The 19,166-nt window shown below is 39.5% G+C and overlaps 1 protein-coding gene across 2 annotated transcripts in view; it reads right to left on the bottom strand.

The window, feature by feature from the left end:
• The window catches only part of IL1RAPL1 (interleukin 1 receptor accessory protein like 1), a 1,122,430-nt gene that overhangs the window by 31,460 nt on the left and 1,071,804 nt on the right, over positions 1-19,166 (bottom strand). For both annotated transcript variants that reach the window (XM_073328235.1, XM_073328244.1), the window contains 2 exons: positions 17,239-17,371; positions 14,402-14,547 (listed from right to left, as the gene is read on the bottom strand). In XM_073328235.1, the coding sequence (XP_073184336.1) occupies positions 14,402-14,547; positions 17,239-17,371 (279 nt within the window). The remainder of the gene's footprint in view (positions 1-14,401; positions 14,548-17,238; positions 17,372-19,166) is intronic.

Here is a 19,166-nt window from a genome sequence, read left to right as displayed (position 1 = left end):
ATCTGAGTACAAGCCTGACTGACCCCCTGGGGCTGTACTAAGCTTTCCTGTGCCTTGATTTCCCAATCTGTAAAATAGGGATAATGATACTGACTTCCTTAAAGCACTTTGACATCAATCGATGAAAAGTGATGTATTATAGCTGGATATAGTTATGTAGTGACCATTAACACTAGACTGTAAGCAGAGGTAGCAAGACGTACTTGTCTTCACACTCCATTGCTTTATTCTATCTTTTGTATTAAACTTTGGGCCTGGTTGCTACAGCAAGCATTACCCTCTCTTTGAAGTGTGATGCACTTTTTCTGCTCAAGTTCAAGTTGCCTGGAGTGGCAGCATTTTAAAAAGATTCAGTTTCAGCACAATTCCACATCAGAGGGGAGAAACAAAAAGCTTAAACCTTTTAAAATCTGTTTAGCTTTTGTGTTATGATGTTAAAATGACAAACCTTGCTCTCTTTAAGGGACTGAGACTGAATGTTGAACATTGTAAAGAAAAATTATCAGGCAGAACCTTAGGGGAACTGGCATTCTGTTAAACGCAACAAATGAACAAGTGCCAAAGAGTTACATTCAAGAGCAGAGCAATCATTTAGATACAGGCAATTAACAATAGTCCTTCAGCAAAACAAGAACGGGTCTACTCTAAGGGAAAACACATTGATTACTGCTGCAGTAGTAGATTGGTTTCTGAATAAATTGCTTCAATTTAAAATGAGATTTGCTACAAGCATTTTGACCAATGGTTACATTTTTTCTGTTTATTTGGATGGTTTGGCAAAACAATCCAGTGAAAGAAACAGCTAATTAAAATAAAGCACATGCCCTCTCTAAACATACAGAATGATAAGGCTGGTAATAAATGCACTCATTTTACACTAATCCTACTGTAATTATCAGGTGCACTTCTGGGATGTATCTTTGATCTGCACCTGGCTTTATTTTTTGATAAACCTCCTCAGCAGTGTCGCACAGGTTATTTATTTATTTGTACAGAGAAGTAAATCAAAGAAAATATATCCCCTGAGCTTCATACCTTAGACTCATTTGGCTTCCTTTGGAGACTAGTTGTTACTCTGTATACAACTGAGTTACTACACACAAATTATGCTTCAGATATTCTGGATATTCTGGATAACTATAAGTGGATGTGAAATAGTGTATTATCTGTTTAAGGGACAGGCTGGACCTACAGTAGGGAAAGCCTGGGGTAATCAAGGAGGCCCTGCCCGGCCCTACCCTAGGCCAAGGCTATATAAAACAGAAAGAGGAAACTAAGTAGGGACAGGGAAGTAGAAGCCAGGCAGGCTGAAGTGGGTGGTGGTTTCTCTCAAGCTCCAGGAGACTAACCTAATCAGACTGGGATACCTGCTGTTGTGGACATTAACTTTGGGAGCTCTGAACCTGGGTCCTAAGGGGAGGACCTAACAAACTGTTTATTGTAATTGCTTTTTCCTGAAGCCCTATTAAAACAGGATTGTTTTGTTAACGTCTGTTGGCTTCTCTTTGCCCCAGGCAAAGCTATTACCGTGAAACATTGAGGTGGGGCACGCCTGCAGCACCACACCAGACCAAAAGGGGGCACACAGGACTTTACAATGGATATGGGATTGTATAGCTGTGTAACTATACTACTATGTCAGGCCTCAATCTTGAAATGACTTACACAGATTTCTTAACTTTAAGGACTGTGAGTAATCTCATCAAAAGCAGTGGGACTACTCAGACTCTCTCAGATTAAGCATGTACATAATTCTCTGCAGCACTGGGGCATAAGGTACCGATTTTTGTCATTTCTATATTCGTACATGATTCTGCTTATCTTGAACAATTGAGCCACACAGCTTGTATAGGTCAACCTATACCTCCGAAAGTGTGAGTTGAGAATTCTTACATGAAACTTAACAATAATCAATAGGATTTTGAAGGGAACTATTCCAGTATAATGACTAAAATTCATACGTGTGGTGCTGTAGGACTCAGCACAAGCTTGACAAAAATGGTTTTGGCAGCTGAAGTAAATAGTAACTTGTCTAACAAAGTGAATTTAGCATAGAAAAGAAATGTTTCCAATAATGTAAGGAGAAAGCTGGCTAACAGAGGAACATTACCTTGGGTCATATGACAGACACTCCCAGTGAAAAACAGGCAATGTTTAGGCTAGGAGAAAGAGTGATACACACACAAAGATTAAAGCTGGGTGAGGAAAAGTACTTTTTTGTTTGTTTGTTTTTGCAAACAAGACTTTTATGAGGACTGTACAACAATTCATTATTTAAATGTTTGGCTTATGGTAGTTCATCTTTATAGAGCATTGGAATATGCAGATATACTATTTTGTACCTATCCTTTCATTTGTAATGATGTCTATGTGCCAATAAAATCTACTCTTATTTAAGAAAAAAGAAAAGGAGTACTTGTGGCACCTTAGAGACTAACGAATTTATTTGAGTATAAGCTTTCATGAGCTACAGCTTACTTCATCGGATGCATTCAGTGGATGCATCCGATGAAGTGAGCTGTAGCTCATGAAAACTTATGCTCAAATAAATGTGTTAGTCTCCAAGGTGCCACAAGTCCTCCTTTTCTTTTTGCGAATACAGACTAACACGGCTGCTACTCTGAAACCTCTTATTTAAGACAACTGGAATAGGTTCATAGATATTGTTACCCATGGACAATCACTGGTGGGGACCCCAGAGTATGTCCATACAGCCATCAAAAGTGTGACTGAAGCATGTGCAAACAGACCTGAGGTAGCTAGTTCAAACAACAGCAGCAGCAGTGACGCTGTGGCATGATGGGTAGCAATATGGGCTGTATGAGCTCTCCCAGGTCCCTGGATATGTACTCAAGTGGCCAGCCTGTGCTGCTGCTATAGCTTCCCTGACATTATTCCAGCTAGCTAGATCAAAGCTAGTACAGGTATGTCTGCATATCCTGCAGTCACATCTCCGATGCAATGGAAACATACACACAGAGCGATACTGTATTCTGTCCTCAGTAAAAGCAGAGTCTGAAGTGCTTAACAAGTTGACTACTAAGTCAAGAACGACTAAGAAAAAATCATGGAGCAGGTCCTCAAAGAATCAATCCTGAAGCACTTACATGAGAGGAAAGTGATCAGGAACAGTCAGCATGGATTCACCAAGGGAAGGTCGTGCCTGACTAATCTAATCGCCTTCTATGATGAGATTACTGGTTCTGTGGATGAAGGGAAAGCAGTGGATGTATTGTTTCTTGACTTTAGCAAAGCTTTTGACACGGTCTCCCACAGTATTCTCGTCAGCAAGTTAAAGAAGTATGGGCTGGATGAATGCACTATAAGGTGGGTAGAAAGTTGGCTAGATTGTTGGGCTCAACGGGTAGTGATCAATGGCTCCATGTCTAGTTGGCAGCCGGTGTCAAGTGGAGTGCCCCAGGGGTCGGTCCTGGGGCCGGTTTTGTTCAATATCTTCATAAATGATCTGGAGGATGGTGTGGATTGCACTCTCAGCAAATTTGCAGATGATACTAAACTGGGAGGAGTGGTAGATACGCTGGAGGGCAGGGATAGGATATAGAGGGACCTAGACAAATTGGAGGATTGGGCCAAAAGAAATCTGATGAGGTTCAATAAGGATAAGTGCAGGGTCCTGCACTTAGGATGGAAGAACCCAATGTACAGCTACAGACAAGGGACCGAATGGCTAGTCAGCAGCTCTGCGGACAAGGACCTAGGGGTGACAGTGGACGAGAAGCTGGATATGACTCAGCAGTGTGCCCTTGTTGCCAAGAAGGCCAATGGCATTTTGGGATGTATAAGTAGGGGCATAGCGAGCAGATCGAGGGACGTGATCGTCCCCCTCTATTCGACATTGGTGAGGCCTCATCTGGAGTACTGTGTCCAGTTTTGGGCCCCACACTACAAGAAGGATGTGGATAAATTGGAAAGAGTCCAGCGAAGGGCAACAAAAATGATTAGGGGTCTGGAACACATGACTTATGAGGAGAGGCTGAGGGAACTGGGATTGTTTAGTCTGCAGAAGAGAAGAATGAGGGGGGATTTGATAGCTGCTTTCAACTACCTGCGAGGTGGTTCCAGAGAGGATGGTTCTGGACTATTCTCAGTGGTAGAAGAGGACAGGACAAGGAGTAATGGTCTCAAGTTGCAGTGGGGGAGGTTTAGGTTGGATATTAGGAAAAACTTTTTCACTAGGAGGGTGGTGAAACACTGGAATGCGTTGCCTAGGGAGGTGGTGGAATCTCCTTCCTTAGAAGTTTTTAAGGTCAGGCTTGACGAAGCCCTGGCTGGGATGATTTAATTGGGGATTGGTCCTGCTTTTGAGCAGGGGGTTGGACTAGATGACCTCCTGAGGTCCCTTCCAACCCTGATATTCTATGATTCTATGATTCTAAGAAAACTGTTAAAACTGTTGACAAAAAAATTGGATGTACATCCCAATTCGCAACATAGCACTGCCCTAACAGAGACCAGGGATCTGGGAGCAAGTTTAATACTCGGTAAGGTTTTCCATGGAGGTACCATACTGCAGCTTTCTTGGTAAAAGAAAAGGCCAATAGCCTTACTGATTTATGAAACAAGGTTATAGAGTGTCTTGGGTTATATGTTTGGTCTCAAAATAGACACTGAGATTGTGTATAACAGTGGCAGCAAACTTTTTGTTTGGGAGGGGAGGGGGAAAATCAGAGAGAAAATCAAATGTACGCTTTTGGCTGTATATAAACTATATCTAAAGCAACTGTGAATCACACTAGGAACTCTTAGAATTATCCAACAAACAAAGAACATGCAGGCTTCTTAGATGACCACTAGATTTTTTTTCTACAATCATTTCTTATTTAAGAAAATGGCTGATGCTAATTCCCATTCTGTTGCTCTTACAGAGTGAAACCTGGAAAAAGCTTTTGCTAGCATATAAACAGATAGTTTTGTATAATGTAAGATATACATGTTTAATACACCAACAAACATAGTGGTTCAGAAAGTTATTATAATAGAGTTTTGTTTCTTTTGGGAACTTACATTTTTGCCTAATTGTTGAAGTCATTAGGAACAATTAACAGACATTCTAGTGTAAAAACCTGTTAGTAACATATCTCATATGATGAGATTTGAAATCTTGGAAGTCTTACAGAATTTCAGTACATTACAGCAGAGGCAACGATTAGACCTATAGTTTGTTTGCAGAGGTTACAAAAGGAGTTGCTCCTTCTTGTCTCACTCAAGTCTGAACAGTCAATCATCACCATCAGTCTGTGAAATATAGGCCATAATCAAGTCATAATGACTGAGAATGTTCTTGAGATGAGCAATTTGGCTTACTCAAGCTCCTCAACTCATAAAACAGCATTATAGTGTCATGCCAGTGATGCTATCATTAACACTTTGTCAACAGATCTGCTATGAAAGCTGAGGAACTAAACTCATAAAATACTGGAATTTTCTGGAAAATGGAATTTTAGCACCATTATAAATATGGCAAACAAAATTAAAGAATCAAAGTAAATAGAATATTTTGAGGTCTGACACAAACCCATAGAAGACAAGTCCTGAGTTAAGCTTGCCTATGCTTCCTCAGCATACGTTATCATCCCTATATACTGCTAGACCTATAATGAACAGAGTGATCTTCTATACCATATAAGGCAAACCATCCTAGTACAGTGACTTTGTTGAAACACTGATGTCTTGAAGAATTCCACTGAATATTGCTCTGAATAAGATCAAACAATATTTCTTACCTGTGCGCGTGTGTGTGTCTGTGTGTGTCTGTGGTCTGACTGAATGGGACAGTCTTTCTACTCTAGTAAGGCAAGTTATAGCCAATGCCCTATTTGGAGCTTTCAGGAATGCCTTCAGTAGTTTATTGTTGATGATTTCCATGGCTGAAAACAAAACGGTTAAACACCCTAGCCTAACTAATGAAAATTATTTTCTAAAAGGAAAACAACTAATGGATTACAGGCAACCAAGGAACTGAAGGAATAAAAAAAAGCCCTGCCTGGGAAGAAATGATATAAGCCCTGCAGAGACTTTAACAATTTTACTAGGGAACACTGTAGTCAGGTGAATCAGTAACCACTGATCCTGACCTACATAATGTATGTTCTCATACATGGATATTTGCACTGATGTAGCCAGACAATAGAAAGGAATTATCAGGTAAGACATCTGTTCCTCTGTAGTCAGTCTGTCACCAGCACAGAAGATGTTTACTGACAAACAGTACCTCCAAATACAAACAGTAAGCACAGACATGGGAAAGATTTTTTTTAATTTATATTTTATTATTTTTTCCTGCAAAATAAGTGAAGAACAGAAAAAAAGGGAAGGGAGGGAAAGAAAAGGAAGGAAAGGGACAGGGAGGAGAAAGGAGAATTACATCTGTTTCTATCTGCCAGGAATTAATCACAGGTTTCTAAAAAGTTAGATCAAATTTTTCAAATTGTCTGAGGTCACTTTTCTCTGAAACGTTACCTGCTCTGTAGCTGCCACATCAGCCAAGTCAATGAGACAAGTTTCTACCCCTGGCGGCAGTCTGCTGTTTCATCTAAGCAATAACAGTCATTTGGTTATAAGCACTGCTCTAGAGAACCAAGCTTTCAGTGAGTTGGAGAGCTTCCAAGATGATGGGATATATCCCAAAACACAGTTCTGGGAAGTAATTTTTAAGGAGGTATCCATTATCATATTAATCTCCTGACTACTTCTAGCCAAAAGGATTGTATCTTGGGACAATCCCAAAACTTGTGAGCCGGTGTTGCTCTGGGAGACCCACAATTACAGCAGCAGTCTATTTTGGCAGGGCACTGTAACCTGTGTGGGAACCAGTGTGAATTAAATAATTTTTTGCTCCATCAGCCTTAATAATAGATCGATAGTAGAGTTTTTAATGTTTTGCAAGGCACTTCCCCATTGGCTAGAGTTCAAAGAATTATACAACGCTTTGTTCCAGGCAATCTAAATTAGGCAGGGTCTTTTGGGTCAGGAATTCACAACAGGCTATACAGCTGGTTATGGATCTATGAAACTCTGTCTACATCAACAACAATCCTGCAGCCTATGGTACTCCCAGTGCATCAAGACCAAATACATCTTTCAAGGGATGCTTAAGCGGCAGGTAATGCCATGCAGCTGGATCAGATAGTTTGTATTCATAGAATCATAGAATTGGAAGGGACCATGAGAGGTCATCTAGTCCAGTCCCCTGCACTCATGGTTTTCCAACCAGTTTTGCACCCACCTTACAGTAGCTCTATTTTTCCTTGCCTCTGCTGACCAGTCCCTTTGCTTCCCTTATCAATTTTTTACAATTATACTATTATGATTAATATTCACTACTGTCAACTTCCTCTTTCCTCCATTTGTTATATATTACTTTTATTTTTTTTATAGCTGCCTTCACTTCCCCTCTAAACCAGGCCATTTTTTAAAGCACTATGGCCTTCTTCCTCAATTGTGGGATTGTGGGCATCTAGTAAAATGTTCTTAAACAATTCCCAATTATCATTTATATTTTCATGAGTAAATTCTTCCTCCCAGCTGATCTGGCTCAGAATTATTTTTAGCTTTATGAAATTGACCCTTTTAAAGCACCACGTGTGTATAAAATATCAGTGGTCTGGACTTTATTGTATTTTACATTATAAATGTGATCAAGTCATGATCACTGGTACCTAAGCTACCATTTATTTTTCATTTGGTGATCAGTTCCTTTTTATCTGCCACAACAAGGTCTAATACAGAATCCCCCATGTTGAATGCAACACTTTTTGAGTTAGGAAATTGCTGTCTATGATATTTAAAAATTCCAAGGATATGCATGAGGCCTCCGGCATATGTCATATGGCAATATTGTTGTTGGAGTGCTTGAATGGCAGAAACGGATCCTCTAAGATCAATTGACAGACCCAAGTTATCCCTTTTATCTATCCACCCTCTCCACATTAATGGCTTTCTGTCAATTGTCAACAATGGGTTGCTCCAAAGTAGAGCATCAGTGTGAGAGAAGGGGTGGAATTTAATTTTTCTTGCCAAAGGGACCCATGTTTTATAGACAATTCTGTAGGTGACATTTTATGATGAAAACGGCAATACGCTGTATCCAGTATTCCTGCCAATGGAAAGTGATGTAAGAACTCTTGTTCCACCAGCAGCAAGGGAGGGATCAGTTTTGTTGTGTTCTGGAGCCATAAGGCTGCCTGGCTAAGGATAAAGACTATATGATTATGCTGCCAGATGGGGAAATAGAAGCCTCCAGATGTGACTGGGAATTGCAATTTACACAAAGCCAGTCTAGGCCTCCTCATCACCCCCCACCCCCAGAAAAATATTTTTAAAAATTCACTAATTTTCCTAAAATAAAATGGAAGACTGGGACATTCTCAAGATATACAGTATCCAGGGAAGCACATTCATTTTGCTAATTTTACCTGAAAGGCTATCAGTAAGGGGTCTGCCCAAATCTCTCATGACCTGGGCTGATATGGACTCTAGATTAATTTTGACCAGATTCTCCACTTCACTTCTGTGCATGACGATCACGAAACATTTCAGTATGTTTGGGTTGCTACCTAAAATTCCAAGAAAAATGTTTTGAGGGCACAGAAGGGAGTTGGGGAACAGTCTATCACAGTAGGACTGGCCTGAGATCTCAGTGACTGAAAACACTGTGTGCCAAAGCCATCATATTACTTCGGCTGTGTTTTGTGGTGATGTGCAATGACTCCCAGGTGGCTGCCTCACACAGCTATTCAACCAAAGCTTCTACCTTACTCTGGCCAAAAGGCATCTAAACAAATGAGTCCTGATTTTTACAAAACCCTCGCTTATGTGATTTTGAAATACTATTCTTGGTCCACAGGGTGATCCTGGCCTGGAAGCTTGTGATCCCAGTTTGCGGCCTTTGTGCAGGATGAAAACTGCATTTGAGTTTTGAAGAGAAGATAAATCTTAAGGGCCTTTCTAATATCAAAGGGAATGAAGGACTTCCTCCTTGGGCGATGGATGAGACAGATGTCTGGAAGAGCTGTATCCTAATAAAGGTAAAAAGCATTTGTGAGAAAAGTGCTGTAGAGCAAGTCTGACAGAGTATCTGGTGTTGGTGAAAAATATAAGAGGAATTTTAAAAAGTGAAGCTCGCAGGCACAAACCTTGAAGGAATTAAAATCTCTACCCAATGGTTTGAAGGGAATAGAAAATAAGGACAAATACTCTCTTATTCTCAAGGAGGAAGAGAGAATTTTTATCTTCTACAGGACCTTTTCTCTCTTCTCCAAAGGTTGGTCCAAGAGGTCCTCCATTTCTCTTATGGTTTGATATTCAGAGGGGCTGAGCATCTACTGCTTCCAGTGACTTTAATCCCATCATTAGTGGCTAGCTTCCTATGGATGAAGATCTCAGAGATATGTCCATGAGAGGTCTCACTCATTAGCCTGGAGGAAATTCAAGGATGTGCCCACATTAAGCTTCTATTTGCCTTCTGACATCCTCATGGAGCCAGTTTAGTTTCGAGCAACTTCTGCAAGTACCTTGCTTTTGCAAATAACCCATTGACACAACTAAGATTGACTGAGCTGAGTAGAATCAGAGTGGAGCAATGGCTCCTGGGAAAGGAGAAAATGATTAAAAGATTTTAATTCATGTCTCTGACCTCCAGAGTCTTGGAGGAACATATTTTCTCATTCTATGTAAATAGCATCCGGCTCTGAGATGCCTGATTATATGGGTTGGCCTTAATGAGCCCTTGTTTTGTTTTCACCACCAAAGATAACCACTGAAATATCTGTGATGACATTCCAATGACTTTGTGTTTCTACAGTGAAGGAGCTCAGAGGAGCCAGACTACATAGGGAATTAATGAAACTCCCTCCTACATTGCTGCACTCATAGTGACCAGCACTCAGAATCATAGAATATCAGGGTTGGAGGACCCTCAAAGCAGGACCAATCCCCAACTAAATCATCCCAGCCAGGGCTTTGTCAAGCCTGACCTTAAAAACCTCTATGGTGAATGTTCTTGGGAGTGAAGCTAGTTGAAAGGGCAGGGCAGTGAACTGAAAATGATTCTGATGGATATAGATTCCAGCGACCAAGTAGGATTTGGAGATTAAGCTAACTGAGACTGAGATTGGCTGATGCTAAATTATCTCTCAGGTCCACTGGTCTCAGTGTTTTTTTCTTATCAGCATTACTATAACATCCAGAGTTTGAACAAACAACTGATCATTTTTAACCAGGAATATCTTATTTGAAATATGCCTGCTTAAGGGTGATGCACCATTACTCTTCTGGCTAAGATAAGACTGCCTGTATTTTACCTGGGAGCTTTATATAATGTTGATCTATAATTTGACACTGAAGGCCAGATGATATATGAATTGATTTCTCTGACCTATGTTGGAAGTTACTTACCTTATCCACCTAATTTACTGACACCCAGGCTAAGGCTGATCTGGAGATATTAGGACAGCAGAATTGCATGACTAAGAGCTGGTATGCATGGCTGTCTCAGTGGATGTCATGTGCAAGTGAGATATTCCCTTCAGGGCTGAAGAAGTGAACTTCATGTACAATATCAACACGGAGTCCGGTGGCACCTTAAAGACTAACAGATTTATTTGAGCAAAAGCTTATGCTCAAATAAATCGGTTAGTCTTCAAGGTGCCACCAGATTCCTTGTTGTTTTTGTGGATACAGACTAACATGGCTACCCCCTGATACTTTACTGAATATGACTCCTGAATTTACTCAGTTCAAGAAAGCTGATCTTTCTGTCATCATTCCGTTGATCTAGCCAGAGTCCCTTACCATCTGTGTTTTCTCAGCAAGAGAACAATGTTCTGGGGATGGATGAATGGACTAGGAATACCACGTGTAGAAAACATGAGATCCTTTCTCCAGACTTTAGATATTAGCTGGCCCTTCTCTAGCTTCATTGTTGTGGAGGCGGGTGGTACTGAATATATTATACAGAGCAACAACTACTTTTTCTCTTCTTCAATTTTCCCGTTGGAACAGTCAGTCAAAAATGGATCTTTCCCTTCTGAAAATTCTGATTTTGACAAAACCCCATTTTCCAGTGGGAAAACCTTTCATGTGACATGTTTTGACCAGCCCTAGGTTATAAAGATCAAAGGCAGCAGACTAGTTATGACAGGTAAGTCAAACAAACAAGCATACTGGTGTGACCACTACTGTAGGGCAAGAGGCAAGAATGCAGTGGGGACAGTGGGCCAAGAAGACATGCCTCCACGCTGCAAAAAAGACATTGGTTACGATCTGCTATAATCAAGGGGAAAATAGCAGAGCCTTGTGTCTGCCCCACTGGCAGCTGGACCACAGAAAATGTTATAATGGTAGTTTATATATTTTGCTTCTTAATCATATAAAATAAAAATGTATGTAAAAATAGGGTTCGAAAATCTAGTTGAAGATGTACCAGATTTATAAATGATAGTCACCACTGATAACAAAATCAAGAAACAGTACCCAAGAAGCATAATTCTCTTCTCTTGGATAAAAAGAAAATAACTTGATCTGAACAATGGGGAAGTAAAGAGGTTTTGTCTAGCAGAATGGAGAATGGAAGTGAGGACTCCTATGGTTCTCCTCCCATCCCTTCCGCTACTGTTTCTCTTTGTTAACCTGGGCAAGACATTTAGGCCCAGATTTTTCAAGGTATTGAGGGATTGCGCACTCACCATTAGAATGTCTAACTGATCCTAAATCCCAAAGTACCTCAATTCCTTCTGAAAATGAGATTTAGGCCCCCAAATCACTTAAATGTTGTAACACTGAGTGCAACACTTAAATACCTTGAAAAATCTGGACCTTAATCTCTCTGTAATTCAGTTTTCCCATGTTAAATGGGTACACTACCATCTTCACAGGAACTCTCATGCTTCACACTTGACTGATGTTTGTAGAGCACTTTGTGGTCCATAGATGATGCTGATATTGTTATGAGTAATAATACTTCACTCTTATGCAGTATAGCACTTTATATTTTAAAAACACTAAACAAACACTTCCAAGTATCTTTGTGATTTAGGTAAGTAATATTATCACATTTTGCAAATAGGAAAACTGAGACACAGAGGTTAACTAAGTTGATCAAGGGGACACAGTGAATGGCAGAGAGACATAGAACTCTGAAGTTTTGAGATCCCATCCCTGAGCTCAGTTATTCTTACCGTGATCTATCTAAATGGACTTTGGCTGTATTGCACCCTATTTGCAGAGTAATTTTACCATTTTCAATGTCTCAGAGCACTTAGTGAGCTTAACCTCATGAGATCAGCCTTCACTGAGTGACAGTTGTTTAGAATTAAACATCCCTAATAATAAAACAAAATAATGCCAGCAATTAAAACTTAAAAACTTGTAGTGTCACTCTAGATGTCTTTTAATGTTTAATGTAAAATTTCTCTAATTTATTGGTAGTTACCGACTGCACCAAATAATCAGAAATTAATAAATACTCATCCCTAGCAGAGACTAAATGTGGGTCTAAACAAGAAACCTAAAACAGAGTGTTGCCATGGTGATTTACAGAAAACCAAGCAAGCTGTGCAAAGCTTGTCCTTCTAGGAGACCTGAGAGACTAGTTAGAATTTTTATCTGTCACGGTTAATTTTTCATTTCAATGAAACAGTTGTCAAAGTGCAATGTATGTAGAATGCTCATGATAGGTACCCTTTGCATTTTACAGACCCACTATGGTCACTTTTCAAATGAATATTTCAGATTCAAGCTATTTTTAAAAACATATGCTATTTCTAACTTTTTGCTCATTGTGATGATGATTTAAATTTCTGAATATTTCTTCATATGCATGTCATCATGAGGCTACATGCTATGGTGTGTTCGCTATACTGACAGCTCCATGAAGGCATACAGGAGGAACAGAGTGAATGAGGCCATGTACACTGCCAGATTAAAAGGCTGGCAGTGGCAAAACTCCTACTTGGGTAGGTTCTATGTAGTGTCATAGTCTTACTGCTATTGCTGGTATGGAAAAGTAACAGAAAGATAATAAAAAGATCTATTAAATGTCAATGAATTATTGTTTTTAAATTCACCAAAACTTTGAAATTATTTATCTTAAAAGATCCATACATTAATTGTACTATTAAATGATAACCTATGGGTTTTCTAGTGTTTACTGAATTGATCTCATGACATGGGTTCAAATACCTCTGAATAGACCCCTGCCTACCTGCTGGTCTATTAATAAACTTCAAAGATGTGCTAGCTGGTTTAGACTAATTTCCCAACTCAATACTTGCAAGAATAAATGGCAAAGCACTTACTGTATAAATGCCAAGCCAAACAGATCATTTGATTATTTCTGCATTCTTACCTCTTTGAGATAAGTGCTATACCTTAGTGCAGTAGAATAGCCACAAAGCATTATTGTTCTATTATTTTGTAGTGGGTGGGAAAGAAACATAAAATGTTATTATTTATGATGGCTCCCCTTGTGGTCCCATTTTGGATTTACCCACATTTCTCATGTGACAAGACTAAAACTAAAGAAGTGACTGCTGCCTTAATGTAAACAGACACCTGAGAAATACAGTAAGAAACTGGCCCTTTAATAAAGGGGTTAAAATAAGCACAATAAAAAAATTGACTTTGGTCCTGATCTTTCATTTCTTACTCAAGCCAACAGGATTTTGCTGGAGTATGGAGAGCATCAGGCATAGCATAGGTCAAAGTGGAATACATTATAGGAGAGAAAGTGTGCAAGTGGACTGAGAGTCTTGTTTAGTAAGGTGCTTTCTGTCTCATCCTAATTATCTCAGTGGGAGACCACTGAGGCCATTAGTTAGGCTCAAAGCACCTGTTATCAGTGAAAATAGGAAGACCTTTAAAAGTTTGTCTCTCAATAGTCCCTCTCTGAGACCTTTGGATTAAATACATTAGAACTAAAATCTCTGAAAAATGGGGTGATTCAGAAAAGGCAGTAAATTTCCTAGTGGGACTTTTATTGTACATTTTTCAACAGGAATCTATTAGCTATAACTTTTGTAATATTTGGGCTTTTTTTTTTGTAAACAGAAAATGATTAAAGTTATATTACCAATAGCTTCCTACCCTACTAGCCTACTAAACTTTTATCAGTGGTCCACACCCATGAGCTGTTGAATGTATCTTGTATACAGTCATTATTAAAAAGTGTTATTTTATTATATTTCTTGCGGTGACAACCACAGTTAACAATGGGCTTCCCTAGTTTATTTCATAGACCTTCACAGATGCAGGGAAGCAAACAATCAGCCTTTGCCTTTCAATATCTTAGGCTGATAAAGCTAAGGGTAGCCTCTGAAGGAAAGTTTACAACTGCAACATCATTACAATGTACAGTAGCTATGTTAAAAAGTCATATATTTACCCCTCTTATGTAGAAGAATGCTGGCATGTCTGCGTCCATTTCCATTTTCAACATAACATGAGTAATTTCCTAGGTCCCCTTCTTCCACCGAGTCGAGAATTAATGAGATGGAAACTTCCTGTTCTCCAAGATGTTCCTTAATAACTCTACAGAAATGAAATAATTCAGACATAATTCTCTGTTTGTACCATGTCACAGCATTAGATAATCATGATATAATGTTACTCTCAATTTGCAGCTCTCTGCATCAAACCATAGCCAAATTTGAAGCCAATCTTAATTAGATTATATTATGCTCTTTTCTTCCTCACTCCTAATGAGGAGGTTTGGCTTTGTAGATGTTAATGAGAGCTGCAGTTAATTATCTTCCTTAAGCAGCGTGATGCACACACTGATAACATATTGAGGACTGGGAAGGAGACCTTGATGAGAAGTTTACATTCTGCTTAAAAGTAGGATATGATCTCTTGAAATGATAGGACATGGTGTAGGTCTGGAGAGGTTCCAAATGGTTAATTCCCCATCGAGGGTGCTACTAACGGTATGGTCCAAGCTTTGTTTTTATCCAAAGGCAATTTTCTGAGATGCTTTGACATTTCAATAGGAAACAGCATAGCCATTTTTACAGTAAGAAAAATCATTGCTTCATGTTTATTTTACTAAGCAGTTATAAACCAGCAGTGAAAGCTTGAGCAGTTAATGTTCTCTTGGTTAATACCATTCAAGTGGATATTAAAAGCAAGCACCTCCTGAGTAAAAACCTCTTTGGATACCACCTGTCTTCCCTTTCTACCCATTGTCCCCTCACTAGTCCCAGCACTGGTTTTAAAAAACCAACCAAGCAAACAGGAAATTGCTTCAAACTCTCATCACCCACACTATTAACATGCCTAAAGAAAATGGAAAACACTCTTCAGGGTCCTCCCTGAACAAACACAGAACCAAGCCAGTTGTGAAGAGGATTATCACTTCTTGAAAATTTTTAAAGGCCTAAGTCTCTGGATGACAGGCTGTAGGAGAGCTTTAAATAAGAAATACAGCATACCACAATTCTATGTAATTTGGTGTATTGGACTTGGGCTCAGTGGAATAAAATTAGAGTACATGCGAGTGAGATATTCCTGACTCTACCTTTCCATCACCTGAGGGAGGTGGAACATGACTCGAATAACCTTGAATGTTTGCATGGCCTTATTGGTTTTGATACTTGGTTTCCTCTGTTACTTTAGTTTATCTGAAGATATTGAGATTTAATTTGAGAATCAGACCAGATTAACAAGGCTATGGAGCAGCAAACTTTTAGTAAGAGATTAAATTTAAATATGCTAACTTTAGTCTGTCATAAGTATTCATTGTGGATAACATACCTATAATCTAAACTGCATATGTAAATCATTAAGAAGTCTTTGCTGTCATTTTATACTGGTAACTATCTATATTTTAAACACACACACTTATACATTCACACACAGAGTACTGGTTTATATACTGTGTGGAAAAAGGTTCTTTTCAGACCCATGTAGATACTTTAGAATCATATTGTGCATAGCAGCTCTCAAACTTTAGCAACCTGAGGACCCCCTTTTTGATTTAAAATTTTTTGCAGACCCCCCAAGCCCCCCGCTCAGCCCCAAGCCCTTCCACCTCTTGCCCCCAAGGCCCCATCTCCGCCCCATCTCTTCCAGCCCCCCACTCCACCACTGCTCCTTCTCTTCCCCACCTCTTTCCGACCCCTCCCCCGAGTGTTCCCCATCCCTCCCAGTGCTTCCTGCACACCGTGGAACAGATGTTCCCTGAGGTGCAGGAGCCATTGGGAGGGAAGAGGAGGAGCTTACCAGCGGGGCTGGCAGCCCTGGGTATGACTTCACTCCCTTCCTAGAGCACCTCCCATCCCCACTCCTCTCCCTCCCTCCCAGCGCCTCCTGCACACCGCTGAACAGCTATTCCCTGGCGTGCAGGAGGTACTGGGAGGGAGAGGGAGGAGTTGGGGGGGAGGAGTTGATGAGCAGGACCCACAGGCCCCTGGAGTACCCTGGTAGACCCCAACGGGGTCCGCGGACTCCAGTTTGAGAAACTCTGTTGTACATGATTTTCTAGGGTATGTCAACCAGAGCATTCCTAATGAACAGACAATCTCAGATTACAGCAGTACTTTTAGAAGCAACATAAGAATATGATATTCCTCCCCAGCTGCACAGTATCTAAGTATTCAGCAGGTAGAAGTAGACCATATGAAAGAAAACCATGGCATTGGAAGACAAGCAACATTCTTGAGGTCTAGTTCTTCTATAATAATTGAATGTAATTCCTTTCACATATAACAGGAACAATAATATTTGGAAACAAAGGCCAGTTTTTGACACAACATTTTATGCTCCATCGCTTTAAAAAGTATTTATTTGTGAGCCCTGTTTCTTGACATATTTATGTCCCTTGAGATCTTCTCAATAACCTTCAGTGTTCAATACTGCAAATGTTTTCTGTTACTTGATGAAGCCATGGTATGGATTATAATCTGTTACATCACTGCATTCCTGTGTCATTTATTCTGATTTTATGGTGCTAAAACTAAGATGAGAATCCTGCCAGCGCCTCCACTTTCTCTGTTCCCCTTTCCAAAAATAATCTACTCCACAGCTTCACGCTGGTGTAATATCACTGAAGTCAATAGAGTTACACTGACATGAAACAGGTGTAACAGAAGAGAATCAGGCCCACAGCCTTTTCATACTCATGTTAGTAATAAAATCTATTTGTTACTTTTACACAGTACTATTCACTATAAAAACAAATACAGTTTTAATCTTGATTGAGAGAACAAAAATGTTGCTTTTTACCTAATATCACTTTCCCAGACCCGATTTTCATCCAAATCTTCAATAAACTTCTCTCCTTTCATCCAGTAAATTAAAGGACTGACATCTCCACTGTATCCAAAGAAAGCTCGGCAGGTTAGGTTAGCAGAATTGCCTGTTACAGAGAATTAAAGAGAATATCTTATTTCAAAATTTGCAAAAATATTTAATTTTTGAATCAGCTGCAAGAAACCCTTTGAACTCTTATATCAATCCGCAAAAATCATTGATTTGCACATATAGTTAGTTGTAGTTTAATTTCCAACCAATGTTTAACAAATTCTCTGGAAACAAAAAGAAGAAACAAATTATACAGAAATAGGGCCCAATCTTGCATTCTTTCACTGAGAGTTTGGGTTTACAGGAATGCAGGATCAAGTCCGTAAGAACTTGCTAGTGTGCTGATTTACCTAACACAAAAATAGACTAAACATCTGGTCTATTTCCATGTTTTTCTATTAAAAAAAGGTACAGGTTATGAAAAAAATATATTTTCAATCAAATCCATATTTGCTTGAGTTTACAGCAGTTACTGTAACAGTCCCCGATGGCCTCATTGCTATTTCTACTGCCAAGATACAGCCATTAAAAGCAGAGGTGCTTGTTCCCTGTTCCGTTATCCCTGCAGAGAACTGTCAGTAGGCAATCATTATGTGGAAGCCAAAGATATGATTCACATTCCCAACCCCAGCCACTTCACTGAGTCGTGAACATCAAGTGTAATGAATAATATATTTGTGTACTTATTCCACATTTTGTGAGCCATATTTTAAAATATGAACAGAAATCCACACAAGGAAAACAGGAATACAACGTGCAATGTTACTAATTTAATGTTACTGCAAGAACCTTAATGTGTACTGTTTCTGATTTGACTTGCTTTGATTTGATTGTGCAACCTTACATTGCATTAATTCAGTTTGTTTTAATTTTGCACACAGAGAAAGCGATACTTCACATATATACTGTTCATGTGAAAGTGACTAATTGATAACACTGGCTACAGTTAGACATACTGCACAAAGGTACAGTGTTCATTGTTCCCATTTACCTCTGTAAAGGCACCTTGGTCTTAACCTGTGTCAACTCTTCTGAACGATTGTGTGCTCTTTTCCCTGGTAGTGACTATTTATCTAGAATTATGTGGTGGTTTCAGGAGTAAGGGCCTGGTCTTTCTTGCATGAAGGGAATATTATGATTCTTTGGGACTGGCCCTAAATCAAGATCACCAAACTTATCTTCAATGTACATTTTCAATTTTTAGTCTTGGGTCTCTAAAGACTAGCAGACTACCACAGTGTCTGTAATGGAGCTACAAATAGAGATGAAATCAGTGGGCCTACTTGCAGAGTAAGGTATTACTCAATGTGAGTTGGTGGAGAGGATCTGGTCCTTAGAGAACACATGAAATGAACAAACGTTTGCACAACTTATTTCCATTTTCCTTTGGAAACAACTGCAGGATACTGTTGTGATGCTTTTGGGGGGCACCCAGGATTATGTATCACCTTTGTTACCCACCTGCCACAGTGAGAGAGATTTGCTGGTATTAAACTAGGTATCAGCTCCCTGTCACTCCAGTCCTTAGCCACCTGACAATCTTCTCAGAAACTTTTCTAACCTGTACTTTAGCTTGCAGGTTAACTTTAGGCGCACCCCAATCCCAAGGGCCCTTGAAATGCATTCCCCTGTAATATCCAGCCTGGACACTCACAGAAATTGCCAAGTTTGCTGTCTCCAAAGTGACACTTATATGAATGTATAGTAAAAAAGGAATAAGTTTATTAACTAAGAAGGGAGAGTCACAGATTTAAGTGAGTATAGTGTAAGAATAATGGAAACAGCAATGGTTACAAATGAAACAATAGACTAATCATTTTAGCAGGCTTAAACCTGTCTAAGATAAGTTT

This window comes from Lepidochelys kempii, chromosome 1 (assembly GCF_965140285.1).
Source record: "Lepidochelys kempii isolate rLepKem1 chromosome 1, rLepKem1.hap1, whole genome shotgun sequence".
NCBI classification, from domain to species: Eukaryota; Metazoa; Chordata; order Testudines; family Cheloniidae; genus Lepidochelys; species Lepidochelys kempii.
The sequence above is the reverse complement of the archived record's forward strand: the minus strand, read 5'-3'. Positions and strand labels throughout refer to the sequence as shown.